The sequence below is a fragment of the Pteropus alecto genome, unplaced genomic scaffold (assembly GCF_000325575.1).
Source record: "Pteropus alecto unplaced genomic scaffold, ASM32557v1 scaffold226, whole genome shotgun sequence".
Lineage (NCBI taxonomy): Eukaryota > Metazoa > Chordata > Mammalia > Chiroptera > Pteropodidae > Pteropus > Pteropus alecto.
The window spans coordinates 4,473,818-4,492,546 of NW_006440132.1; the positions used below are offsets into that span (position 1 = coordinate 4,473,818).

At 44.3% G+C, this 18,729-nt stretch overlaps 1 protein-coding gene across 1 annotated transcript in view; it reads left to right on the forward strand.

The window, feature by feature from the left end:
* The window catches only part of ASTN2 (astrotactin 2), a 787,984-nt gene that overhangs the window by 566,601 nt on the left and 202,654 nt on the right, over positions 1–18,729 (forward strand). The window contains exon 17 of the mRNA XM_025050436.1: positions 1–22. This exon is cut by the window's left edge and continues 178 nt beyond it. Within this exon, the coding sequence (XP_024906204.1) occupies positions 1–22 (22 nt within the window). The remainder of the gene's footprint in view (positions 23–18,729) is intronic.

Consider the following 18,729-nt stretch of genomic DNA (forward strand, 5'->3'; position numbering starts at 1 on the left):
TTGGAGCCAGTGGCCAGGTGGGGTGTTGGGGTATGGCTGCCTGCTGGGCAGATAACCGAGCTCCCTCAGAGATAAATCCTGGCTCTGTCACCTATATACTATGTGGCCTTAGGCAAGTCCCTGCTCCTCCCTGGGCTTCAGTTTAGCCGAGGACAGAATGAGGGGCTGTATGATGATGATTTCTTGGATTCTTTCAGTCAGGCATTTTCCGAGGCCCCAAGGTGGTGTTCCAGACTCCATAACTCTGGCCTTCTACTTCCGGTTCCCACTCTCCTTTCTTGCAAAACCTAACAGGAGGAAGGTGGTGGGGAGGGCTGTGGTGTCTCCTTGACACCTTCTTCTCTCCAGGCTTCTTGGAAGAACCTAAGAAGAGCTCCAGCTCCTCTGGGAGTGATTGCCTCATATCTGAGGGGACAGTTTCTAGGCTCTCCCAAGGGGAGGCTTTTATCCTCAGCGAGGATCACCAGATTTTATTCCCCTCAGATTCCCAGCTATTATCAGGATTGAAATTTCCCAAACCAGATGGAGACCAGTCTCTGCCACTCTCGCCTTGGGAAATTCACTCACTTCCCAACTCAGTTTTCCGTTCCTGTGAAATGGGTACTTGGACAGCTATTCCTGTCACTTCTCGCATTAAGGGGAAATCGTGTGTGTAAAGCATTCTGAGCAAGATAGAAATATTGCATACATGCATTATGTATTTTAATAGGTCCATGTGTTCATATCCCCATTTCACAGATGAGAGAACGAGTCCCAGATACACCAAGGCGAGTGCCCACAGACACACAGCTAACAAGTAACAGGGCCAAGATTGCTTCCTATTATCATTGGTACTATTATTGTCAATTCATTTAAAAAGAAAGGTTCTCGATTAATGGAAAGGGTGAGGAGTGGTATTAAAACTGTACTGGCACCTTCTTCATGTGGCTCAACCGTAACTCATAAAACCACAGAATGGTGAGTCAGAGGGGACCTTGCGGGTGTCACTGGGCTCAGCACTCCAGTTTCACAGTGGGGAAAATGAAGGCCCAGAGGGAGGGAGAAGTTTGTTCATAGTCTTAGGGCTCCACCCCGCTTGGTGGGGCTGAGACAGAGCGGGCGCCCCACACTCCCCGCCTAGCACTTCTCATGCTGCCCTCATCCCCAACTGAATGAAGCCCCTGTCGCCTGCCTTTGCCATCTCCAGAACCGGTCCCTTTTGTCCTGGGGGGATTGCACCCCACGTCATGGTCTCACCCCACCCTGCCTCCTGTGTACACCTGCTCAGGGCACGGGGTGGTTTATAGGCGCAGCGGACGTAATTGAGTTGTCTGGGAATAGCTCTGTTTTATGGCTACAACAATGATGGTCTTTAAGGAAGTGCATTAAATCAATAGAAGTCTCATAGTGATACCCTATAAATAATGTGACACATCATTAAGCGGGGCAATAAGCTTCAGGACTTCGAAGTAATACAATTAGATTATGTTTATAAAAACCTTCGCTCACTGTGGCCACTGAACTAATTTGCCTCGCATCCTGCGTTTGGGGCCACTCCAATGCTAAGTCCCACCGCCTCTCCACCCATGGCGGCTTCTAGGCCCTGGACTTTATTACTCCAATTTTTTTTTGTATAGAGGATGCTAGAAATCGATTGCAGGTAAGATGGAGAGGAAGGCAGACAGAATGCTGCAGGAGCAGCTGGGCTCCCCTGCAAGACTCAAAGAACCTTCAAGTTGGCCACAAACTTGGTGGGTGAACTTGATGTGGTAGCTTTTCTCTCTGTGCTTCCTTCACCCCAAACCCAGTGTCTCCAGACACTAGAAGCCAATGTCTCAGCCTTTCCAGATTGACTAAGGATGGGGCTGTGGATGCTGTCATAATCTGGGGCAACCACTGGAAATCACTGGAAAGCCAAGGGGGGGTCAGGGTAAATTCACCTAATTAAAATATTTCTCATGAGAGGTTTATTTTACTCTTGTTTCCCTAAGTGCTTCTAAATGTGTGTTCCAAAAGGGGTCAAAGTCACATTTACCATTCATTAATTCTTTAGTTCACTGATATTTCCTAAGTACTTTCTCTCTGCCAGATGCTGGGCACCACAATAGATGAGACATGGGCGCTGTCCCCACATGGTTCATTACAACATTTCATCATCTTTGTTGTAGACTTTTTTTAATTCACCGATAGCTAGAAAAAAGGGGGGTAGCACATAGTAGGGAGCCCAGTAACTGTCATATGATGGCTCCTAGCTTTCGTTTCATGGGCCAATTCTGATCAGGTGGTGGTGGCTTGTCTAGACCACTCCATACCACCAGTATGGAGGTAACTGGGGTCATTGGGAAAGAAAGCTATGATAATTAGCAATGTTTGCTCTAGATACAGAAAGCAGGAGTAGTGGTCCATACCCTATGTGTTATTTTCTCTGTAACAGAGCAACATGAAAGCTGGAATAATGGAGCCAGCATCTGACACTGATTCCACAGGGACACTGGGCATGCCAAGGGGGATATGAAAGATCCAGGTAGGGTGGTGGGGTTTTCTGCCACCAAGTTGTATCCTGATCCTTCTACCAGTCTGGAGGGGGTGACTGGAGCACTGGACAGCTCAGTAAGATGGCACCTGGGAGAAACTAGGAAGAATGGGGCCTTAGATCGCAACTAGATTAGCGTGGAAGCTGTTCAGTCTGTCAGGTTTCTTTAACTGTCACCTCTGCTCCCAAGGCATGCCTTAAGTACCATGTGAAGTTTTGAGTCTCTTGCCCCAGCTTAATATTTTCACTACATGCATCTGTCTTCTGGATATACCTATATTGTGAAAAGTTATATTCCTCCAAACCAGGGCTCCCTTTCACTCTTCAACTTGATATTTACATGCTCTCCCTAGCTGTGATCTTGATACGTGAGTCTTATATCATGGTTAAAATTCTCTGTATGAAGTTAACCTTCCTCTGGGTACCTTAGATAAAGACTTCTTCATTTGGAGATAAAGCAGAGTTTGCAGTCAGATGGACCTTGGTTCAAATCTTAGCTCTACTGCTTATCAGCTATGTGATCTTGGGCAAACTGATTCACTAAGATTAATTTCCTCGTATGCAAAATACAGGATCCAATGAGTAAATAGACAGATGAATGATGGACCCATCTAGCACTGAACGGGGCACCTAATTATTACCTTGATCCAACCTGTTTGTTCCACCAATAGTTGACAAATCCACTCAGTGTGAGTGTGTGTGTGTGTGTGTGTGTGCGTGTGTGTGTGTGTGTGTGTGTGTTAGAGAGAGAGAGAGAGAAACAGAGACAGAGACAGACAGAGAAAGTGATCAACTGAGGGAGATAGGAGGAGACAGAAAAACAAAGAAAGATAAATGCAGGGAAAGTGAATCCACAAAGAGAAATGGAGAGACAAATAACATGTAGAAGAGAAATGTGTCCAATTAATATTTCTATTCCAAATTTATTGACTCAGTGACCTGGCGAAAGGACATTCTCCATGTGAAGGTTGTACTGCTCTTGAGTTTGGGTTGAGAGAGTCCACAGTGTAGAGATGTCCCCACAGATAAAGCCCATTGCCACCTTTAAAAGATGTTTTACCTCTGTTATAATTTCCCAAGCCTGTCCAAGGGAATGAATTTCTGCATTTTCATTTGAATTACAATGTACTTTTGAATGTCTGCTGAAACATCCTAGACTACTCTTTAAAGGAGTTTTGGCTCTTTGAAAGGCACCCCAAGGGTTGGGCTGGGAGGAGGAGGAGGATAAGGTGTAGTGAAATGTCACCTCCTTCTGTGAGGACAGGTGTGGCCAAGGGGCTGCTGGAACTGGAGAACTCTCCTGGGCTTTCCTTTTCCTGAGGGAACTCACTTCAAAGGCAGCAGGCAGCCAGAAATGAAGAGTTGATCTCAGAGCCGAGACCTGCATGGGTACCGGTTTATCTCCCCAGCGATTTAACCATCCACGGGCAGTTTTCTGTTCCTACTGGCTTGACCTTTGATTAACATTAGATGGAGTTGATTACTTCCTGCTTGAGGCACTTTCTGTGTTGCTTCTATGGTGCCAGAGCTTCCCTCCCCTCCTGCCTGTTTCTTCTCTGTCTCCTTTGCTGGCTCACCTTCCTCTGCCAAACCAGTCAGTATGCTTTCCCAGGCCCTGTCCTATAGGCCCTTCTTCCTGGACTGCATTCTCTCTAAGGGGTGTCTCGCCATGCTCTCTATCACCATTCCTATACTGGTGACTCCCACTTTATACCTCCACTCCAAGCTTTTCTCTGTTTGCTGTCATGCTGGATCCCCCGCCTGCCCAGACTCCACCCCACACAGCCTAGTGCTTTTCCAGTGCTCTTGTGAAAAGCACCATTATCTGCTCAGAGTCAGAGCCAGAAACCTAGGGGTCCTTCTCATCATCTGCCTACCCCTCACTCTTCCCATTTCCAAACCACTCCAAGTCTTAGCAGTTTTAATTCTCAAGCAACTCTAGAATTTGCCCACTTTGTCCCACCTCATTGCTGCCACCCTGTCCCAAGCCACCATCATGGCTTGCCTGGATTCCAGTGTTGGCCTGCTGCCTGATCTCCCTGCATACCTGCTTGTCTCCCATCAACCCAAACCACATGACAGCCCTAAGGACAAGGATCAGTCAGGGTTCTCCAGAGAGACAGAACCAACAGGATACATAGATAGGTAGGTAGATAGATAGATAGATAGATAGATAGATAGATAGATAAAAATATTTTTATTATATATAATAATATATATGATGTATATGGATATATATGGATATATGGCATATTCATATATCATATACTTGATTATATTATATTCCTATAGTATATATAGGATATATTTGGCAATATAGTATATGATATGCCATATATATCCTGCATACATATATTACACCCCCCCCACACACACGTACACACACACACACACACACACAGATTGATTGATTAGTTGATAGGGAGAGATTTATTATGAGGAATTGGCTCATATCACTATGGAGGCTGAGAAGTTCCAAGCCAAAATCTGCTCAGCAAAATGGAGAGCCTATAGTGTAAGTTCCAGTTCCAAAGCGGGCAGGCTCAAGACCCAAGAAGAACCAGTGTTTCAGTTCAAGTCCAAAGTCAAGAAGAGACCAATGTCCCGGCTTATACAGTCAGGCAGAAGGAGTTCCTTCTTACTGCCAGGAAGTCAGTCTTTTTGTTCTATTCAGGCCTTCAAATGATTGAATGAGGCCCATGCACATTAAGGAGGACAATCTGCTTTATTTAGTCTACTAAGTATCTTGTCCAAAACATCCTCAGTGACACCCTCACAAACACATTCAGAATAGTGTTTGACCAACTATCTGGATATCCTGTGACCCGGTCAAATTTACACATAAAATCAACCATCATGGGATGTTTCTAAGCAGGTATCCCTTCATGCCACTCCTTGGATGAAAACTCCTGGGTGCCTTGTCATTGCCCTGAGGCTTATTCCCAAACTCCTCTCCATGGCACTCTCAGATCTGATGTGTCCCCAGCCAGTCTCTTTAGCCCCACCTGCCCCCATGCTCTCTGCCTTTGAGTGACATGGAACCTCACACTCCTTAACTATAACATGGGTCAAAAACCTCAGCCTTGGTGGCATTCGTCTATGCCAGGATCCCAGCGTAGTGGTGGGAGGTGGTGAATACTGCTCCCCCCTCCCCTCCACCTTGGCTTCTGTGCAGCTGCTTGTAGGATCAGTCTAACTCTGGGGTAGTGTTTATTTCTGGAGAGAGCAGGGAGACCGGAGGAGGTTGAAACATGGGCTGGACGTTCTCTAGCCGGCAGCACACCAGATGAGAGAGCCAACTTATTTCTCTTCAAAACTATGCAAAAAGATGATACAGGATGTGGTTCATTAAACACAAATAGGCCCATGAGACTGCCGTTTCTACCAGATGAAATTACCAAAAAAAGCATTTGTTCTCCGGTTTAGATGGAGTCCATCTGGAACGGAACACCCCAGTCTTTTTCCTAGTGGTGCATACCAAGAATAATAATCCTTTGCATGTGCTCAGCGCAGTGCAGCTCTCAGAGCACTCTCATGTACATTATTTCATCCAATTCACTCCTCACAATAAGCCTGTAAGGAAGGCGTTGTTACCTGCATTTCACGTTTGAGGAAACTGAGGCTCAGAAGGGTGAGACAAGTTGTGGCAGTTCACTCCGGGGAACTTGGCAGAGCAGGAATTTGAACCCAAGCTGCTTTAATCACGAAGACCACATTCGTCCAGCTGTATACCATGGCAGACTCAGAGAACTCTTTAGAAGTTGGCATCAGACCCAGGGAAACCATTTGCATGTCTGTTCTATTTCTTTTATCCAGAGTTTATCTATTTATTTTAAAACTCCGAAAGACTCAGAGTTTAGTTCCCTCGGCTGGGCAGGGGCAGAAATACTCTCTTTACTCATGGATACCCCTCTGCACAACTTGCCTCTCTACCCTCACTTTGGGGCAGCATTACAAGGTAAAGCCAAACCCTGAAACATCAGAGCTGAAGGAGGCCTTAGCAGTCATCTAGCCAGGGCTGAGTGTCTCTTTATGTGCTAGTCATGATCAGATGGTAGTGACTGCCTGAACTACTACCTTGAAAGAGATTCTGGGTCAGGACCAGGCTTAGTGGAACAGAAGGCAGTGGTCATTTGACATCTGCCATGGGTGTCAGAGTAAATAGTGACTCATGTGTAAGATGTTTTCCATTGCCATCTAGGCTAGTTATTCCTGTTCTACAGATAGGAAGTTTGAGGTCAGTTTATGTAATCAATTAGAACCTACATTTGCAAAGGAGGGAATTTAATAACCAGCTAGGAGCTTTATTTGGCCTTCCCCCTCCTCAAAACTTATAATAAATTCAGACTCCTGGTTGCCAGAGCCTCACACATGCTCATAGATGGCAGAGCCGGTTGTTGTCAGTTTGCCTGTTTTTATATTTCTGGGTACGTACACACATACCAGCACATACACAAAAACAGTTGACCCTTGAACAATACAAGTTTAAACTGTGCAAGCCCATTTATGCGTATGTTTTTTTTCCAATACTGTAAATGTATTTTTTTCTACCTTAAGGTTTTCTTAATAACATTTTCTTTTCCCTAGCTTACTTTGTCTAAAGAGTATAGTATACAATACATATAATATACAAAATAGATTTCAGGTGACTGTTATGTTGTTGGTAAGGCTTCTTTCTGGTCAGCAGCAGGCTACGAATAAGTTTTGAGGGAGTCAGAGTTATACATGGATTTTCAGCTGTGTGGTAGGTCAGTGCCCCCAATTCCTACACTGTTCAAGGGCACATCATTACTGACGCACTGAAGACTGTCCCCATTGTCTTTTTACTTAGGAGAAGAGATGGACACTGTTGTAAACTAGTTACCCTGGTTCCCTTTAGACTGGAGCTAAACCACGCAATGCAGGGCCTGAGGGGGCAGGGCTGTTAGAAAGGACCCTTCGCACTCATCAGTCTTGCACTAAACAATGTGGACTTTCCCTAGAGATGAATATGGGGCTTTCGTTCTGCCTCTGCCTTCAGCCCCTAGTCAGAACGAAATGGTTGACAGGGAACACAGGTGCACAGATGGGAGCTGCTGCCTTCCCCAGCTCATTACCACCAGGCTAAACCTACCGACCCAAGAGCAGCCTTACCCACCTGCCACACCACAAGGGTGCTTTCCCTCTCCCTCCGCCCTTCATGGCTTCCTTTGTCCCTTTTCACCCCTCTATTATTCCACAAGAGTGCTTTGAGCCCCCAGTATACGCCAGGACCTGTATAAGGTGCTAAGGATGCCGAGGTGATTGAGACACACTCCTTGCTCTCAAGGAACTCACAGTCAAATGGGAAAGGTTTTCAAAAGCAGGTAAACAGACAATGATGAGCCTTTTGATAAATGCTGTCACAGAGCAAACCACTTGGTGTGCGTATGTATATAGAGGGTCTCGAGTAGAGGAGCCATGGCTGGGAGATGGGCCCCTAACCACTTAGGGTGGGCTGGGCCTTTCCCTAGAGGAGAAATGTCTAAGCAGAGCCCCGGAGAAGGAGGCATTTGCCAACCGGAGGGCTGGAGAGGACTTCCAGGGGACAAGATGCAAAGCTGGATGTGTGGGAAAGGCTGGTGGATGTGCCTTCTCTCAGACCGGCTGGGAGGAATCATGCCCAAATCCCCCCAGGTGTTCCTGAGGGCTGCCGTTGGCTTCTGTGTCAGAGCTTTGCATGCCTTTGTGCCTCCGTCTCCTAAGTAATTAGAGAATCTGCTACTGCCTCTGTCCACAGCTGGGAACTCTCATGAATAGGAGAGGCTGGATCTCCAGATGCCTGAAATTAAGTGAAAACAAGGGGTCGCTTTGGGAGGTAGCAGGGGAATCATTCGAAAAACATCTGGACCTTTCAGGGTTCTTCAGAAGATGATACAAGATCATGTGATTAATAAATTGGCCCATCCGTTGTAGGAACTCAACACAAATCAGTCTTTATTGCCTGCTCCTTACCAGTGGTATATGTTTCAACATATAACAACATACAAATCAAGCTGTGTGTGAGTCCCATTTACCAGATGTGTGACTTAGGGTTTTCTGAGCCTCAGTTTGTTTATCTTTAAATGGGTGTAATCATGCTTGCCTCACAGTCTTGTTATGAGAATTAAATGAAACCATGTTTGTAAAGTGATTATCACTGCACTTGGCATATAAGCAATGCTCAGGAAATGCTACCTATTCTTCTTATCAGTTATTATTATGAAACACACTTAAGTCAGCGAAGATTACTATTACTATTAGTTGTCTAAAACAAAAAGTATAACGATGTAGCTCTTGCCAAGCCTGAGTACTGCTGGCTAAGATAGAAACCTGCTTCCTTTCACAGCTCCTAGAGCTATGGCCATTTCTCCCTGGCTAATCTGCCAGTTTGTGAATTTGAGTCCTGTCTGACCCTGGGGGTGGGAGTAGAAAACAGAGTTAATAGAAAGCACAACCTGGAGTCCAGCAGTGGGGCATAGGGGAGCATGTTGACACAGTCGAATACCAAGCTTATGGTGGTCAAGAAGAAAGTGTAGGGGTGTTTGTGTGTTGAGAGACGGCTACAAGAGGAGTGGGCAACAATGAGTGACTTTTACTGAATTCCTACTATGGGCCAATAAATTACATGACCCCGCTTGTCTTAATAACAACCCCGTGAGGTCTAGATTATTATCCTTGTCTTCCCAATGAGAAAACTCATCTGCTCAAGGTCATGTCCCAGGACTGTCTGACTCTGAAGTCCACATGCCCTACTGTCTCCCAGTAACAATATGCTATATACTGAGAACCACTATATGCCAGGAGGTGCACTGGGCACCTCATGTGATCTCATTTGACCCTCACGACAGTCTTTTAAAGCTGGTATCTTTAAGCCTAGGAAACTGAGACTCAGGGCGGGGTAGGATATATAATCCAAAGGCATAGCAGGCCAAAGGTATTCTCTCTTGCCTTCTCTTTCTTCTATCTTTTCTTTCTCCAAGCCTCTCACCATCTACATCTTGCTATTACTTAACCACAGTGGGTACTCCAAAGAGTGTTCTCTCTGAGAGCGTCTCTCTTTCTCCTGAAATGATTAGAAGTCCTTGGTCAGGAAGAGTGAGGAAAGAGGCAGACAGAACTGTATGATTCCAGCCTGTATGATATTGGCCAGCTGGCTCCAGATCCTTGTTTCCTAGCAACATCTTGGCTGTGGGTCAGGGTGCAGGCTTAGAACCGGGCCTTAGAGAATGACTTGACCATCCATCCTTTGGGCTGGAGCTGGCTTTCATTGTCTTCAGCCAACATGCCAGCCCTAGGGTCTGTGGGGTCTGTACTTCTGTTCTCTCCCGTTCCACAGGTGTCCAGGGAGATGGAAGGTTCCTTTTAGAGATCGTGGTCCAAGAAGTCCCTGAGATCTGGGGCACCAGAATCGTTGAAACTTATAACTGGAAAGATCCTTAATTTAATAAATCGATTAATATAGATGGTGAAATAGAGTCCCAGGGAAAATAAGCAGTCAACTCAAAGGGAATTATAATTAGTGACAGAATTAGGACTCGAACTAGCTTCCTCTCTTATCCTCCCCCATCCGAGAAAGTGTGTCGAGAGGCACTTCAAGAGACCATGTTTCCAGAGATATCTCCTTTTCGTTTGTAACAGCTTGAGATGGAGTTTACATACCACACAATCAAAGCTATCTTTTAGAGCCTTGTCTTCCAGCAAAGACTTTGCACCAAGATGAAGTTTTGAATGAGTTTCCAGGAGGGAAAACATCTTTTCATTATTGTAGTTGAGAAGATTCTCTAAAACGATATCCGATGGCACCATTCCTCCCACCTTTCAAGCACATCCCATTTTGTGTCACTGCTACACTCCGTGGTTCAGGCAGGCAGCTGGTGGGAGGAGCAGGAGGTGGCGTAACCAGCTGGTGCTAAATGTGACCCAAAACGTTCCTCTGTATCAACATATGAGCTAAGCTGACCTCCTGCCTGGTTTTATCCAGCAACAGTTTTAGTGCTGTGTTTCCGATACGGTGCTGGGTGCTGCAGATGCAGCGGTAAGGTGAACGTTGCTCTGCCTTCACAGAGCTCACGCCGGTCTTGAGGCGAGGTGTTGAGGAAATCACAGTGCAATGTGTGAATACTAGGAGGAGGAAACCCACCGTGTGGCACGGCCCCCCCAACTCGAACCACGTGGTAGATCCGGAAGGGCACACCAGGAGACCTAGGAGGTAGCATTTAGGAGATATCGGTGGATAGAGAGAGGGAAAGTGTTCCAGGCAGCAAGAAAAGCATGTACGAAACGTCCTCTCCTGAGATTTAAAAAAAAAAAAAAAAATGGATTGAGCAGATTGTAGGAAGGGGTGGAAGCAGCGGTGAGAGAAACCTAGAAAGAGACATAGGGACGAACCCAATACCGCTACATGTGTAGGGCATGTTAAGGAATGTGTACTTTTACTAGGAGCAACTTTAGGCCATTTAAAGGTTTTATGTATTATTATTATTAGCATTAGCTTTTTAGAAGTTCACTCTGGCTGGTGTGCGATAGGGCTTGACTTTGGATGGGAGGAAGTGTGTCGGGGATGCTAGATTAGGGTTGGGAAGATCAGTTAAGAAAGTGTAGCAGTATTTCAGGAGAAAAATTGTCGCAGTTTATATTTTAGTAGTCATGAGGATGAAGAAAAGAATAAATGGATGTGGAAAATATTAAGTTGTTAGTATGATGAAAACTTTCCGATTGAATAGTGGGAGGTAGGAGGTGGGAGGTGGGAGCTCCGAGGTAAGGGAAGTGATTAGAGCCTGATCCAGGGTTTCTAGAGTAAGTGCCTGAGTCGATGCTGGTGTTCCTTAAGTGGAACAGAAGAGGAACGGCTGGTATTGGAGAGCTGAGCTCAGTCTTAAATATGCTGAGTGCAAAGCTTCTAAGGGATATCTCCATCTAACACAGTTGCCCACAATGATCACACCAATTCGCAATATTAAAGTGTGCTGCTGGATATATGCTAGTCATCAAGAGAAAGGTAAGACCTGAAAAATGCAGGTTTGGGACCTAGTTTCTTAGATAACTGAAGTCATAGGGGAAGATAATATCTTCCAACATAAAAATAAAGTTCCCCCTTCGCAACTCGTTTCCTTAGGAAGCTACTTTTCTCCTGCCACACCCAGTATTGTTTCTGAAGTTTTATTTAGAGAGGCTGTATTTCATTCACAGAGGCTGCCCTGCTGCTCATTTTTGGCCCACTTATACTTGTGTAAGATGATGTGGGATGTGGAAGAATAGTCCTAGTACATATTAAGAAGGCTGGACTTAATATCCCCATTTCATTGAAGAGAAAAACAGGCATAGTTGGCCAGAATCAGAAGAGAATAACACATACTTTCAGGTTCTTTGCTTTATCATTTGTACTTTTCACTTAGCTGTTAGTCTCCTATGGAGAGTCCAGGTTATATGTGCCCATTTTGTAGGTGGCATTTCTTCCAGTATATCAATCGGTGCAAGTTTTATTCTCCTAGATCCAGCCCCTGAATCTTGGCTCAGGCGAGGTTATATGTATGCCTGCCCCCTCCACCCTTTGAGACATGCAATCGTTAATTTAACTTTGTTTCTAACACTGTTACGGAATCGTTAAATCTGTCAAACATGTTTCAGATCCTGGGGTCTGAGAGATTGAGAGGCTTATTAAGTTTAAATATTAAATGCCATTTCACAAAAATATGTGGTCTTATTCACGAGATTGCTCAGAAAGTGAACTTCTGTAATGTTTATTTATCGTTTTATGAAGTTGTTTTTCAATATTTATGTATTTGTTACTATTTAATTCTAAATATTCACTCTAAAGTTGTGGGAGGGGCTCCCACCTAACATGTTCAGATGATGAACCTGGTGATGCCACACATAAACCAAGAGGATATAAAAAGATTTATCACTCACATAGTGAAGCAGAGGTGGCACCCAAGCAAGTCCAAAAATGTCTTGAGAGAGCAGGGAAAGAAGACTGGCTTGGCTTTTTTATGTAATGGGCGGAGTGCGGGTGGGGTGGGTCCCCATGTGCTGGCTGGGGCTTGCATGGTTTGAACTGTTCTCTCTGGCACCAAAGGTGACAGCACCTAGTCTTTCTTATCAGCTTGCCCAGTTGTGAGGCTGAAGGACGGGGAGGAGTGGGGCTTGAAAGCTGTCAGCAATCAAACGTCAAAAATGGAGTCAGAATCTTTATTCCAATTCGCCCTGAATGTTCGATAACTGAACTGTGCCATGTCTCATTTGACTGAACTTGAACTTGTTTAAGTAAAGCACTGTGTCATTCTATGAGGCCTGCAGTCTGAGGGTGGTAAAGGGGGTGAAAATTCCCCTAAATGCCTTTTTCAAGAGCCCAACGTTGTATATTTTGAGAAGAAAAATGAGTGGTCTGGTCACTATCAGTAACGTCCAAACTCTGAAGGGGTAAGGAGTATCTTCCTGAGGCCTTTTATTGTGGACTCACTATGTGCAGAGACGTATATGACCTTGATTTATGTTTTGGGTGTCTGTGAAACCAGAGATTGCCAGATTTCTTTACCCAGAGCAGCAGCCTTGGGCTGGGAATGGTTGCTATCTCTGACCACACCAGATGAAAAGGTCATGGGCAACGGCCTGAGAGTCTCTAGATGGGGCTGTTGGGCAGAGCACCCAGTGCAAAGAGGACTGCACAGAGTTCGCCCAGTTGCGCTGACTCTTGAGCCCTATCCCATTATTAGGAACATCCTAGTAAAGGACTGAAAAGCCGCAGCTTTCCAGCAAACTCCATCCATATGATGGTAGTGATGTCATCTCCCCTCGCTGTGTGCTTGGTTGATTCCAAAGGACTCTCCAGATAGCCAAGAGGTCTGGGAAAGGGGGTGACCTTCTCCAGCACTATGGCATCTGGCAAAGGACTAGCAATGGGGAGAACAGTTCTTCCTACAGATGGGATATGCCAGAGGACCCTGGTTTGGCCGTCTCCTGCAGCAATGAGGCCTCAGTAGCTGTGCCGATTTTTCAGGGTGCTGTTTCCATAATCTCAGGTATAAGGCGAGCTGGCTGTGGAGGGTCACAGGCTCATGACCAGCCCAGTATGAACCTGGCAATTGAACTCTAATGACATAAAGCATGAAGCTGAAGGAAACTTCCTGCACCAGAGTCCATGGGAAAGTTACGGCTATCATATATGCATGGTCCAGAGAGTCCAGGAGGCATGAAAGGAGATTGCTGAGGCCTCTACAGTGAAGGAGTCTCCGAGAGGCACTAATTGGAGTGCCTGCTGTATTGTTATCTGGGTAGATCTTAAAGCCTTTTGTTATACAGGATCACGGTCAAGGTGGGCTGATTTAGGAGTAACAGCATCAATAAATGGGCTTAAGTAGAATTTGTAAATGAGGAATATGTTGCCTCCAGACCCTAAAAGAAGTTGGGCTTATTTTAACATTAAAGATGCTGATTTTTGACAGTCAAGGATGGAATGAATGGTCCTCAGCTAACTAACTTTTAGGAATTTAACCAGGTGGCGGGACCTTGTAGTCTGTATGGGACAATGGCCCATCCCTTTCGGTGACCGCTTTTGTGAATATCGGTGTGTCCTCAATGAGTGTGTCAAATCAATCTCTTTGGAAGGGATGTGACAAGTATGTTGTCATTACTGTGCTCCTGGAGAAAGCTGAACACAGTTAAGATCTCGTCTGTAAAGTTCATGTGCGAAGGCATAGCTGTGTAGGTCTCTATTGGTAGCCCCATAAAACAGTATTTTGTCCCTTTGAAGATGGGGCAAACTGTGGCCAAGAGGCTGTTGAATTGAGAATGAACGTAACATATTAGCCAAATTTATGGCTGCCAAGTATTTACCAGTTGTTCATTAGATAGAATTAGTCATTTCAGTAATGGCATGGGCGCTTAACAGGTATAGCCTCAGCATTAAGGTTACAGTAATCCATCACAAGATGCCATTCATTCTTTCCAAGTTTAAGCATAGGCTAAACTGGGTTATTAAATAATGAAGCAGAAGGGGTAATCACTTTTTTTCTAAATAGGTCTATAATATGGGTTTCAAATCTCGAAGGCCCTGTTTAAACTGGGCCATATTAACTACTTTAAGTAATGGGCAGGGAAGGTCCATGTGGTCTCATTTTGGCAAACCAATTGTAAGTGATAGAAACTTAATTCAATGTTAACTTATTACTCATTGGGTCAGAGCATGCATGCCCAGTATGGGGTATTTTAGGATAATGGGTGCTATGGCTATGGGGAATTTAGGCCAGGCAATAGTTCTGATGATTCTGCTGAGGCACACCCATTAGTCCTCCTTACATGTCCTGAAATGTCTTCAGTAACTCCTCTCATATTAGAGGGGGCACCTTGTGTAAATTTAAGGGAATCCCTATGCGTAACTCTAATTTGAGCCTTAGTATTGATGAAAGCCATGAAAAGTTTGATAATTGGTGCATTTCAGCAGATGTTAAAAGTTAATTCAGAACCCAGGTTGTAAAGGTGCAAAAAGCCATTAGCAACCTTTTATCTTTTTTGTTTTTGTATAAATTCTTTAGTAAGTTTTAGATTTCTAATAGGGTCAAATTGTAGACCTCTGCTTCAGCTTTTTGATTCCTCCTCCTGTATTCATTTTTTTTTTTTCTTTTGGTGGTCGCTGTATATGGTTTATTGGGCAGGATGAAGTCCTCTCTACCCTTCTCATATTTATAAGTTACTTCTTCCAGAGAGTAAATCCATATCATTAGGGTTAGGGTCTCCCTCATGGCAACGGTTCCTTTATAGGTTTTAAGGATCATGGATTTAATCCCTTAGATATGCCATGGGGAAGCCTTGAATGCTTCCCCCAATAACCCGGAAGGTCAAGATATATTTTTGGCCAGCAGTGACATAGCAGCAGTAAAGGCATTTTGCAGAATCCTAGTGGGTCACCTGCTTTTACAGTGTGAACCACAGCATTCCAGGTGGCGACCATTTTTCCTGCACACGAGTGGCCACCGATGTACTCACATTTTACACAAAGTACCAGTATTTCCCAAGCACTCTCTAGAATGGAAGCGAAGTCTGATTGAGACAAACAACCAATGGTCACAAGGTGAGTCGTTCCCCTGAACCTAGTGGAATCTAGACACACAAATCTGAGACACGTATATAGGTCTGGACCAAGACACATAACTCAGGGCTCCTGTATTCCTGTTCTTAAATACCAGTTATCAAAACTTCCAACTTAGTTCACTGAAATCTGTAACAGACTTGGTAGGGCTCAGCAAATACAGCACAAGCCAACACAGCTCAAAGCACAAGCTTGCCAGTGGGCAGCGACTCAAAAAACAGGCTACCCGGCAACAGAGCCAGTTAGTGAACCAAAGAGAAAAAAGACCCCCAGTGTTGGTGGTCATTGCGTAAACACTCTGCTTGTTGTGCCGCTTGCTGTAGTCATCTCAGAGAAGAAGGAGACCCATCCAAGACTTGGTTCAGGTGTTGAGACTGATGATGCTATACAGGCACCAAGTGGGTATGAAAAGGCTTAAAACTCAAGTGATGAGCCTTTCTGGGGAGATCAGCTGGGCTCCCAAGCGAGTCCAGAAATGGCTCGAGAGCAGGAAAAGGAGACCAGATTGTTTGTTTTATGGTGGCTTGGAGGTGGGGCTGGGTAAGGGTTTCCATGCACGAGCTAGGGCTTATGCGGTTTAAACTTCCCTCTGTCCCCAAAGCTGGAGTACTCAAGCTTTCTTATTAGCATGTCGAGTTATGGGGCAGAAGATGAAGGGGGAATGGTAGGTTTTGAAAGCCATCTGCATCAAACATCAAAAAGGGAATAAGACTCCATTACAAAGCTATATTAAGATTATAAGACTCATTTGTCTTAGGCTTTTAAGGGGAAGCAATTTGATATTTCAGGATTTTTAAAAAGGCTGAAAATTTATTTCTGAGACACTGTCATTAGGGATTTTCAGTAAAAATATATATTAGAATATGGGAGGGGTGTATTTTCAAACTATACCTTCTTCCTCCACCTCAGTTTCTCTCCTGTCTCCAAGGAGACTCTGATCCATACCCTATGACCTCCATAAAAATAAAACCGCATTGAGCCACGGTTACCAATAGGAGATAAGTGATATGGTTTAGGGCAGGAGAAAGAGAAACATTTGCATTATTACTTAAAGGGTCATGGATGCATGGATCACTTTAGACCTTTGACTTTCTGTAGCGTCCCCTCACTGTGTGTAATTTGAACTTCCTGCTGGTACCAGCTTCTCACCCTTCCCTGTAATGATGTACTTTTATGATGCTCCCTCTACTTGCAAGGCCCTTCGGCAACCAGCCTCAACTAGAAGTAGTCTTTTCTCAAACACTTGGCACTCCATTTCTATCTTGCACCATTTATCTTATTCTTCAATATATTTGTATTATTTTTTATACACTTTCTCTCTCCAGCCAGACCATAAGCTACCTGACTACAAGATTCATGATTGATTCATCTTTGCATTCATTATTCATACAATTACTGCTAATAATAATAAACAGTGGGTGTCTTATACATGCTTGAGTGAAATAATGAATAGCATCTCAGATCTTAATATTCCATGAAGATATGCAATGACATTATAGTTATAACCAGGTAAACTGAGTAAATCACCCAAAGAAATTCCTGGTATTATCTGTAGAGGAAAGACATGTGTTTGACATATACATACACTCATGCAAACTCTTCATGTTTTCCATCGGGAGTTCAGTTACTAAATAATGAGCCTTTAGGTTTGATGTGCAGTCTTCCTAATAGGAAACATCATTGTGACTTTTTCTTCTGCCCCTCTAGCAATCCCACTCTTCCTCCAATAGGCTTTTAAATTAAGAAACTGAGCAGTGTTGTTGCATTACCATTATAGGTCTGAAATCTCCCCCAGTGTTAACTTGAAAAATGTGCATCAGTTCACCATGAGGGGAAAGAAGCCTTTGCCCCCTACAGTGGAAGTCACATTTTTCTGAGCACTTCGCTTTCTGAATTAGATACTTCCACATACACTGCCCCCATTATCTTTTAATTCTCACAACAGCCCTTTAAAACAATCATTTCATTTTACCATGTGAGAAAACTGTAGCTCGACAGAGTGACGATAGCTAATAAGTGACCCAAGGTCGAACTGGTTGGGGTAGAGTAAGCGATTGGACCAAGGTGGGGTTGATTACCAAGTGTGGGTTTTTTCTACTACTCTTATGTAAACACAAAATTATAGCAAGAATTATACAGAAACATTGAGAGGAAACTCAACCACAATTCTAGATGATTAAAAAATTAATTAAAATCATAGAGCCAGAAGGGAATTTTAGTGATGATCTAATCCAACCTCCTTATTTTATAGATAGGGAAATTGGCACAGAGGTCTGGTCACCTGAGGCCACATAGCTAGTTAAGAGGGAGAGCTGTGATTCAGACTCACACCAAGTCCACTGACTTCCCCAGTAGAGCACACTGTCAGTCCCAGAGCTGCCTCGCCAGCTTGAGTTAGCCAGGGTACGATGAATATTAATTATATTGACAAGAGAAAGCCGTAAATGTGGTCTAAGTGTGTATTTTGCTAAGCAGCCTCCTACCTCACCATTGCCATACTTGTAAAACTCATGCAGGCATCTCCTGTTGCATATCCGTAATTTGTTTGGAGATCTCGAAACGCTGCACGTCCTGCGTGCAAATCAGCAGCCTAGTCAGGTGCAGGGTAGAGCACTGACTTTCACACTAGGCTCTGCCTTCCATTGCCTCCTACAGAGCTGGGTAACACTTCGCCTTTAAGAGGCCATTAATTGGTACTGCATTAAAAGTATAACTACTTAAGCATTACTGGCCTTGCCCACCGGAACACTGTAAGACTTAAGCCGTTTATCCTGCTGATTGGAATAATGGAGTGCCCCTCTGTGGACTGTCTCCGGCTGGAGTGTACATCAGTATCGACCCGCACAATCATTAAGACACTCCTATGCCTGGCCTTTGAGGAAGTCCAAGGCAATGGAACACGAGATTTCGAAAACTTCAGATAGAAAAGACTATGAAATAATTTATGGGAAATTAGATACATATATTACTAAATTATTCTTTTCTGAACACCTGGCACAGTGCCTGGCTCACAGTAGGCACTCAATATAATATTGAATGAATCAATGCTCCAAAACCTTAAATTCTATATAATTACTCGGAATAATAAAGCAGGGGCTTAACCAACCTATAAGTCATTTGTCTGTCTTTAGTT